The sequence below is a fragment of the Anolis carolinensis genome, chromosome 5 (assembly GCF_035594765.1).
Source record: "Anolis carolinensis isolate JA03-04 chromosome 5, rAnoCar3.1.pri, whole genome shotgun sequence".
NCBI classification, from domain to species: domain Eukaryota; kingdom Metazoa; phylum Chordata; class Lepidosauria; order Squamata; family Dactyloidae; genus Anolis; species Anolis carolinensis.
In genome coordinates this window covers 150,054,743-150,065,690 of record NC_085845.1, presented here as the reverse complement: position 1 = coordinate 150,065,690, position 10,948 = coordinate 150,054,743, and the positions used below count along the sequence as shown (strand labels likewise).

At 38.5% G+C, this 10,948-nt stretch overlaps 1 protein-coding gene across 3 annotated transcripts in view; it reads right to left on the bottom strand.

Annotated features, from left to right (window-relative positions):
• The window catches only part of srgap1 (SLIT-ROBO Rho GTPase activating protein 1), a 139,664-nt gene that overhangs the window by 46,186 nt on the left and 82,530 nt on the right, over positions 1–10,948 (bottom strand). For all 3 annotated transcript variants that reach the window (XM_003221179.4, XM_062982553.1, XM_062982554.1), the window contains one exon: positions 4,727–4,789. In XM_003221179.4, the coding sequence (XP_003221227.2) occupies positions 4,727–4,789 (63 nt within the window). The remainder of the gene's footprint in view (positions 1–4,726; positions 4,790–10,948) is intronic.

Here is a 10,948-nt window from a genome sequence, read left to right as displayed (position 1 = left end):
CATGAAGAAGCCACAGTCAGTGGAGTAGAATGCAAGTAGTACTGATGCTTTCAATTTGATACTGACTCCTATGAATACCTGCCTAGGGGTATTAAAATGCACTCATACAGCTACCAGATTGAAGGCTGAGCTTTCATCCTTGTCTTTAAATTGAAATTCAATGAAAACTATACAATATATGTCTGGGAGAACCCATTTTTCCAACTTGGTTCAAGTGTAACCCTAGATTCTTCAAGATATTTTTTAGCTGTATACTGTATTGGCCTTGCTTCTGTCCAGATTAACAGAACAGTTTAATGTTTAACTGGTATATTATTTTATCTACTTCCAAGTGAAGCATATTTTAATGACATGACTATGTTTAACACTGCAGATTGTGTACATGTGTATCTATGTGCCTTCGAGTTAGCTGTCAACGTATAGTGACCCTATGATTTTCAAGGAATACTCAGAAATAGTTCTGCCAGTTCCTTCCTCTGAAATATAGGACAGAACAATCTACTACACTACAGAAGCATACATATTAAGAACCCCTTTCCACACTCTGCTGCAGCAGATTAAAGGCTTTAATCTTTTTCTCACACAGTTGCTCCACATCTCTATGACATACCTGAATACTAATGAGGATCCAGTAATTTAAATGTTAAAATTGGTCCTTCTGGGAACTGCTCATTCTAAAACACACACACGCGTACACACACACTGACACGAAAGCAAGCAAACCAATGAGGCAACGTAGCGGCATCAACTATTCACTCATTTACCTGAAGCAAATTGCTACTTCTGTGAAGGCACTATACTAACAAAGGAAGATTGGGAGTATTATGTCCTTAGTTATATATCCAGTAGTTCACGGGTTAAGTAGTCCTGCAATGGAACTTCAGTGTGTAGTTGTAATGGATTGGATGAGGGTAAACAAATTGAAGCAAATTGAAACTTAATCCAGGCAAGACAGAGGTGCTCCTGGTCAGTCAAAAGACAGATCTGGTAATAAATGGGGTCAGACTCAGTCTGAAAACGCAGGTTTGCAGTTTGGGGGTACTCCTCAATTCAGCGGTAAACTTGGAGGCCAGGTATCAGCAGTAACCAGGAGTGCTTTTGCACAGTTAAAGCTAGTGCGTCAACTACACTTGTTCCTGTAGAACTTAGATCTGGCCACATGTCTTGTTTACATCCCAGCTGGACTACTGTAACATGCTCTACATGGAGCTGTCTTTGAAAAGTCCTCAGAAACTTCAGTTGGCCCAAAGAGCTGCAGCCAGATTGCTAATTGGGGCTGGTTAGGTTATTTGAAGTACTGTATTTCTTTCTACGAATGTGTTAGAAATCTATTATCCTCTTGGGAGGGCCTGCTCTTTGTTCCACTACCTGCTCAAGCACGTTTGGTGGGAACAAGGGAGAGGGCCTTTTCGGTGGCTGCTCCAAGACTTTGGAACTCCCTCCCCAAATAGAGAGACCAGGATGGCCCCGACCCTGCTTGCCTTCTGCAAGCAGGTAAAGAAATTTCTTTGTTGCCAGGCATTTGGGGAAGGATGAGGGGCACACTGCTGGAGACACTATGGCTGGGATTTTGAGGGAGGTGTTAAGTTTTTAAATTAAATTTTAATTGTATTTATTGTAGTTTAACATATACCCATGCACTAATATTTATTGGTTTTTTAAATTTTGTATTTGTTTTTTTATTAGATTGTGTGGTTGTTGGCCACTTTGAGTCCCTACAGGAAGAAAGGTGAGATATAATAAAGTTAATAGTAATAATAATGAGAAGTAATCCACCAGTCCAGCCCAGCCTGTACTGAATTGGGTTGCACTCCTGCCAAAGGACCAAGTAGTTTATGTAGTTTAAAGGTTTCTCAGGATTCATTTTTAACTGCGGAAAACAAAGAGAGTAGTAGTAATCAGAAGCTTTTAATCAACTTGATTAGGACATTGGATACAATCCTATCTATGGCAAATGGACCTTAGCTGAACGATGTATATGTCAAACATACACCTGAATAAAAACTTTAAAAATATGTATGCCTATTTTACAGGAAGTTGGTCTTCTAAGTCCACAAAGGACATCAGATTTGCTACAATTATATACAGTTTTTTCACAACTCATTTTGAGGTTTTTATTTTGTAAGATGAGACTGAGCAATATCTCTTTGGGGAGTAAATAGTAAGAAAGGGATTAAAGTTTTCTAATAGATTTTCAAAATACTTCCATTTCTCTGATATGACACACAAAAACCAGTCCAGAAGCACTAAAAGAACATCAGCGAACACACTGACCAGAAATTAAATTGATACAAATATTAAGTTTCTGAAAAAAATGAGGTATGAGATTTTTATTAGGATTACGAAATTCAACACCCCAGGTACATTAAAAATGGCTTCATAACTGAGTTTTTTTTTTCATTGCAAGCCTCTCATTCATACTCCAGTTAGGGCTGCTACAAAATACTTTATCTGAAGCTGCCTTTGAACATATTGATATAACTTCAGGTGGTAGAGAACGCTACAAACACATTCTTATTGGGATAAGTAGGGGAATGCATAGTTTTTGCCATTATTAAGTATTAGACATTTTAAAATTTTCATTGACTTGTTTTTCAATTATTTCAATCTAAAGTGTTTTAAATATTATATTGAATATTACTCTACTATGAAGGCTATGAACGTTCTAGGCAACTAACATATTAAACATATAAAACATGGCAGGAGGACAGTTTGATGACAGCAGCAAGTTAGATGTTTTGTAAACAGCCAGTGAATAAAAGAAAGTGGGGACGTTGTAGGGGAGGTTGCTGGGGAAACAGGCAAGAAAATAGCCTCTGTGATATTAGAAACATATTTTTATTTCCTCATTTTAAATATTTATTGCTTTTCTGTCCACAAGAGTTTTGAGATTTATAGGCTAAACTTAAAACCTCAACTGTGTCCAAAATGCTACAGGGAATTGTAAAGGTTCAGGACAATACCCTTCAGGTATTATGCCATCACATTCTGCAGCCTCGCCATATATTATGTGTCAATGGAAATGATGTATTAAAGCAAACTTGAGAACTCTAGTGAGTATAGCATGGTCATATATTGACTAGTATAGAATTTAAGCACATTATATATGGTTGATCTACACTTGTTTCTTCATGCTGCCAGATAGAGGAATCCAAGGACTACAGCTGGAGTCCAGTTTTTTGTCCTTAGGAATCTCCAGGGGCTTCATGAACCATCCAAAAAATCAAAGGCAAACAATAATGAATATGTGCAGATGTTTTTAGTTTTTTTTAAAAAAAATAGATATATTTTATGAACTTGGGGGGGGGGGAGTAGGGGGAAGGCTGACATCAATTTTAAAAGTGAAATTCCATTCTTACAGACTTCTAGGAAGTACAATTCAGTCATTTGTGGGCACAGAAGAGGGATGCACAAGGGAGTCTGGACAAGTAAAGACTGTAAAAACAGCCTTGGCTACATGCAGCCCAGAGCCATACTTTGTCCATATGAGTTTTGGGGCATCGTTACTACCCTGTAGTGATCAAGTTCTATACATGTTTGCTGAAACCACTTAATATTTGCTTGGATACACCAATCTTGTTATTACTTATATATAAAGAACAACATGATCAGTAAACATGTGTTACAAATATCAGACTGCTCCAGGCACCATGGATGGTTTACTGGGAGAGTTTCAAAGCTAAAGTATAAAAAAATCGCTTTTCTAGTTTCTGAGAGATTAATTCCATCTAAAAGCAATGCAATTCTTGCAACAAAAAAACTAAGTTTTTGTTGACAAACAGAATTTTAGTTTTTAATTTCACACTTGTTTCTATTTTGTTTAGACTGATATGTGTCTTCAAGTTGACTTTGACCTATGGCAAACCTATTACAAGGATTTATTTGCAAAATGCATTTAGGACAGGTTTGCTATTGCCGTCCTCTGAGGCTGAGAGAGTATGACTTGCCCAAGGCTACCCAGTAAGCTTTCATGGCCTGAGTGGCGATTCAAACCTTGAACTTGCAGAATCCCAGTCCAACAATCAAATCACTATATCAGACTGACGTCTCTATTTTACTCATCTACAAATGTAAAAAGCTCTATTTCAAATTTTATTTCTTGTATATGCAATCCAAACTATACATAAATTATACATCTAATTATTTAATTATGCATGTTTTATTATCTTCCTTATTCTACTCGTAAAACTAATCTGGCAAGTAAGTAGTTACTCAGATGGTGACAGGATCAAACACAAGACCAGAAGTTATAGTGGCCTGCAGTAATAAAGGAGTATCACTATGAAATCTATTAAATGGAAGAAAATGGGTTTTCTTGTCACACAAAGGAATAAGGTACTTTCTCACACAAATAACCGGACATAGTTTAAAGAAAATATATAGTTGCTTAAATTCTGGTGCAATGAAAAACATGTTTGACAATGCTCTAAGCACACAGAAGTACAAATTAAAGTGAACCAGATAATTAAATTAAGTATATAACTATGCAAGTTATGAGGTGTGTACATGGTGGATTTTAAAAGAACAGTGAGTCTTGAAGGGCATCAGAAAAAGCTGGAAAACTGTGTCTTTTCATGACAAATGAAAACATTTATTTGTCTAGGTATCCCAGACTAAAAACAATATTATTCTATGGCAGGTCAACTCAATTAAAAATATTTAAAAGGTAGACAAATGGATTTTCAATTAACATTTCTTTCAACCAAATCTGAATCAAAATGCTTACCGTATAAAGCTCATTAAGAACCCTCATTAAATCCTCATGTAGCTGGAATGCAATCTCTTTGCTCTGTAATTAAAAAGAAATTATTAGGGAAAGACTCATAAAACTAGAACTGAAACAGAAAAAAAAGAATGAAAAGCATTTTCACTGAAGATTTTGCCAGGTGCCTAAAGCCCCTATGTATCTCTTTATGAACATTAGTAAAAATGTTCATGAAGAAGATACAGGGAAAAGAAACATATATCCTCTCTCACAATGACCATTTTTGCTATTTAGAGTCCGTAAGTGTATTTTTGAACTATTCATTTATACTTGAAAGCTAGGGCAGAAGAACTAATAAACATGATATTCTGACAGCATTCCAGTACAGCATTGATGATGCACTGATATGCAGCAGCTGGACAAAAAGTCTTCTAATATACACCAAACAGCTGATCAGCATAATTGGAAACTGGGGGCCAATGAGAAGAGCTAAAGTTTAACATGTAAAGGGACTCTCAAGTGTAAAAAATGTATTAGAATTTGCTATTATGCATATAATAAACCCACATATTATGTAACTGTGGAGGGATCCATCACTGTAGCTTTATTAACAGAATTGCTTCAGTTAGTAGAACTAAACAGAGGACTGCTGACAAAATTTCAAGGACGTATAGTTATTCACCAAAGCCATGCGGAGTCTTACATACTTCAGCTCTTTTGATCTATACATCACAACCACATTTATATAGTTATATAGCTTTTAATCTACAGAACTGTTTTAAAGCACTGTTTTGAGTCATCTACAGTAATTCTTTAAAAAAAAATAATGTGGTGCTTCAAAGACCTATTATGGAATCCACTCAGAATATATGGTAAGTTGAAGAAAAGTGGCAAAAGGGGGGGGGGGGGCGCTCAAATGAAAATTGTAGAAATGTAATAAAGTGTAAACTGAAACCAGCAGAACACCTAACCACTTCTTCTCTAAAAGATACATATCCAGATAATATGTTGGGGAAAACCCATTGCTTTCTTTATTCCTCCTTTAGTCCATCCAGAGAGACTGCCACAGATTATACCTGTTGTATTTTATGATCTTTTGACTTCACTGTTTCTATTTATGTAACTATCTGTTTTTACCAGCTGAGGGCAACACTTCATATTGTCCTACAAAATAGGACCTAGTCCAGACAAGCAGAAAAAAAATCTGTTATAGTATAAACTCGAATATTTTAACAAATCCTAGACATTTAAAGGGGATAATTTTCAGTCAAGTGTGTTTATGATTTCAGCCTTAGCCCTCAAGGCTCAAAATGTTTTTTTTTCTTGATTCATTTGTTTGCCATAACAAATTGAGACCATTAATCCCTGGAATCAATTCAACATACGGTTTTGCATATAATAGGAAATAACAAATTTAGGCACACAGTGCTGTCCTTTCTCTCTCTGGAACTCACAAATTTCTAAGAAAAATGCTGAAAGCAGTTAGAGAATAGTTTACAGGAGATGGCAATACTACAAAATTCAGATGCCTGAAGATAACTGAAGACAGAGATTAGGGATATGATAACGTGCTATCTCATGGTACAGAGGAACTTGAATATGAGAGAGCAAAAAGTATAAAGATCCTAATCTAATAAGCAGAATTTAAAAAATAATGTATATAAACACGCCTTGTTCCAAACATTTCAAATAAGGCAAGCTCAACCTGTCTTATCAGAGTTTGTTGATATCTTCATGCAACTAGTTTTTGTTGAATACTACTGGCATCCATGTGAAGAAAGTATATACTCAAGCCTGTAGCCAGGAAGGGGGGGGGGGGGGGAGAGGCAGTTTAGGGGTTCAAACCCCCCTCTGAAATTTTTCAGGTTAAAAAAAACTGGTTTACTCATTAATTTTAACTGGTTAACCAAATCCCCATACTAAGTTTATGAGAAGCAAAAATTAAGAATCCCTCCAGAACTTCAAGCATTATTTCAACCAAATTTTGACCATTTATTCACACTGTCATTTCCATCAATTTACAAAGCAACAGCAGCAGTAGCTGATATAGTAGAACCAACCAAGTTGGCCCACCCACAACCAGTAAGCAAAACCTATGGCACAGGGGGAAATTTGAAGGCTCTCATGAAGGAGACCAGACTTGGTGAGGCCGGTTGACAGCAGCAGAGCTGTAGGCTATTTAAGGCTGCTCCCTAACCCCTCCCCACTGCGCTCTTTGCTTCAGTTTGAGAAAGGAGGCAGGTTTCTAATGGGGGATTAGGACTTTTCCTCCTTGCTCCCTCTCCTCCCCCTTTCCAGAGGGTAATAGGATTCCCATTGCAATGCTTTTGCCCTAGGGATTCACCCTACAATTTGGGCAGTTTCTGTCCTTGGCATTTATTGGCAAGGATTTACCAGCAGAGCATAAGTGCTGGAGGTTTGGGTGGCTGCACTAAGCAGAGTTCCCCTTCTGGATTGCCTCAAGGAAGACACATCCTGTAGCAGAGGTTTGGCCTCCCCCCCCCCCCCCCGCCCTTTTAGAATAAACCCTTAATAAATTGGAGGGTTGTTGTATGTCTTTCGGGCTGTGTTCTCTCCTGACGTTTCGCCCACATGTATGGCAGGCATCCTCAGAGGTTGTGAGGTATGGACAACCTCACAACCTCCATACCTCACAACCTCTGAGGATGCCTGCCATAGATGTGGGCGAATCGTCAGGAGATAATACTTCTGGAACATGGTCACACAGCCCGAAAGACATACAACAACCCTGTGATCCCGGCCATGAAAGCCTTCGACAACACCTTAATAAACTGTTGTCTGGATAAGTTACACACTCTCAGCCTCAAGTCATGATTGCTAGGCCACAGAGGAAGACTGCAGACATCTTCTTCCTTTAAAATAATGCTTAATGAATTGTTGTCTGGAGGAAGTCACACTCAGCCCCAGGGAGGCACAGGCAATTCCACTCATTAACTGTGTCATCACATACTGAGGCCTACATTTTATTACATGCTTCATGCTAGGAGTTAAGCCTTGGCCTCATGTTGGACTTACCTCTTGCATTTATATTAGGGGGGAGGGTCTCTTTTGTTTCAGGCCTCATGTTAAGCTTTAAATCTTGCCATTATATTGGGAGGCATCCATCTTGTTCTAAGCCTCGTGTTAAGCTTTATAGCCTTTGCCAGTATATTAGGAAACCTTCATTTGGAGGTCTACATTTTATTCAGATCTTATGTTGGGCTTCATGCCTTTGGGCTGTTGTTGACTCAGGATGGGGCCATTCTGGAGGAGGCCATGTGGTCCTCCCCTGTATCTGAGTTCTGCCTGTTTAGGCTCATCGTCTAACAAACTAGAAGGCATCAGATCTGGTATGTTCTGGAAGCGGTGCAGTCATATTCTCTTGGCCTCAGAGCAAGGCACAAACACTCTATTGGAAGTATAAATCTTCATTATGTGGCTGACTGCCTGGTTTGGGTGGTTATCCTGGCTGTGGCGTTCAGAGCTGTATTTTCACCTCATGCTAGGCTGCATGTTGGGCCCTTCCTGGAAGAGGCTGTTTGCTTTGCTGCCACAGGGATCTTCGTTTTTTACAGTGTTTGAGAGGAGTTGCCAGGTTCTGCTTGCTCAGGCTCATAGTCTAACCCCCTGAAAGGCACCAATACTGAAGGGATTGGAAGTAAAGAAAGCAAACATGGATATAAAAAGCCCTTTATGTGGTACAGTTAAAAAACAAATACTGAAATCATTGAATCAGTGGGGGGTCAGGTGTGGGTTCTCCCAGTCACCATTCATAAATCTGTTATCTCCTACCTTCTCAATAACCAAGTGATGTCTACTCACTCTTGGTCACCAGACAACAACGACAGTAGATAAATTCGTATAAACAATTTTATACCACACTAGCAATTGTCAAAACAAATATGTATATAAATGGCAGAGGAAACCCATGCATCTCAAAGGTACCAGACATGCACAGGTGGGTGTCTAATATCAGAAATTGGTCACATCATAGTCAAGCTTTAAACAATGGACACCTTGGAAATAATTTCCTGAAAAGCAAAATAATTACCTGGTGTTTTGTCAATGGTTTTTCAATTACTGGTACAGGTTTTCTGAATCAGAGTTTCTTAAACTTTTCCACTTGGCCTGAATTTCTTTTACGTGACCCCAGGTATGTAGGTATATAATGTAGGTATAGAAATCAAACATTTATTGATAACAAATCAGCATTTGCAAGGCAGGCTAAACAGGCTGATTTTCCTTTTTATGAAGCACAGCTGAATCTTCTGCAGAGTCCACTGTAAACACTACACAACAGATTCACATAAATATCTAAAACATCTACTAAGTGATGTTCAAAAAACCTTTATGGGACACCAACCTTGAGCTAAGGGGACCCCATTTGGGGTTGGGGTTCACAGCTTAAGAAGCTCTGTTCTAAATAATGATCTTAACCATTTTCTCTGAAGACAAAATAAGACTGGGACACTACCTGCAGCTTCCCAAAGGTATCACCCAGTGATCAGAGATGTTGAAAGTTACAGTTCAACCACAGTCTCTTAGCCTCATTCTAAAACTTCATATATCATTCCAAAATTCTGGGTAACATTGATATGTTCCTGTCTTCTAAATCACCCAGTGATGCCTGCTCACTCCCATTCTCCTGACAATCTCCTAGCAAGTTCATCTTTCCCAATGAAATCAGGTTCCCAGACCAGGTAACTTCAAAAGCAACCTACAGGAACACACACACACACACGCACACACACACTTTGATACTGTATTAAGGAACACTTTATTTGAATTAGTATGTCTGTTTGTACAGGTTGAGCATCCTTTATCGGGGTAGGTTTCTGAAATTCAAAATTGACCAAAACACAAAATGGTCCACAGGGTGGCTGGGATAGTGCTTTCTGATGATTCGGTGTACACAAACTTCATTTCAGGCACAAATTATTAAAAATATTTATTTATAAAATGATCTTCAGTCTAAGCGTATATGGCATTAATGAATCATAAATGCGCTTTGTGTGTAGACTTAGGTTTTATCTCCAAGACATCTCATTATATACTTGCATGTATTTCAAATTCCAAAGAAGTGCTAAATTCAAAAGACTTCTGGTCCTAGGCATTAGTAAAATAGCATGTGTGGGGAAAAAATAACTTACCCTTATACGGTTTAAATGTTTTTAGAAATATATAGCTGGTATTCATGCTGAAAAGTATACATTATTTTCCCCAGTTAACTGAATCCTATGTCCTTCAAGCATCTCATATTTCTATCTAGATAGCAAATAGAAGCAATGACTCTTTTCCTGATCCCAATCAGAGAGCAGAGACAGATTTAATCTAATTAATCCTGGGTTTTTTCAAACAGAAATGTTTATCACAAACACAGAATTCACAGTGTAACTGTGGTAAACATCTTAATTGAAAGAGCTTATTCTAATTAAATTAAATGTGAAGGGATTATATAGTTGTTTGATGTCCCTAAGCAACACTGTGAGATTCCTTAACAGGAAAATAAGCAATATGATGTATGCACCAAAAGCTGTTCCACAATGTATCATTTTATTTGATTTACAAGAAGTCCCCGAGTTACAAACATCCAATTTACAAATGACTCATAGTTAAGAACAGGAGTGAGATAACAGGAGCGAGAGGAATCTACTCCTTGGAAGGGAAATTCACTCCTGAAGAATATCATGGAGAAAAGGTGCCTCAACTAAAGCTTTCTCACCAATCCTAGTTTCCACAAGAAGCCAAAATCCAATTATCACAGGGACAGAAAGTGAGGTGAAATCTTCTGAACAGAGGCACAGACAGCAAAACAAACATCACAGGGGTATTAACTCTTCCTTATGCTGTCCTAAGCATGTATGCATGCATGTGTGTCAGAACCCTGCTACTAGAGCCTGGATGTGGCTCTGAGTTTCAGGGTCACTGACATTGATAAGACACCTGCGTCCCAGGACTCGGAGGAGAAACGGCTGCTGGACTTGGCGGGGAATTTGCGCGGGGTTTTACTGAGCGGGAAGAGACTGTTCAAATGAGGGGGAGGGTATATAAAGGAGGGTTGGCCGGAGCCTCCCATTCTTGGCTTTTCTGATGTTCATGTTTCCTACAGTAAAAGTTCCTGGTGATACCACAGAGAGTCTCGTGTGTTCATTCAGGAGCGGCTGTGGTGAGCTGACACTAAGCCAAGAATACGGACACCATCCCGCTGTAGCGGTGAGGTGTAACATGCAAGTGGAGGATGAA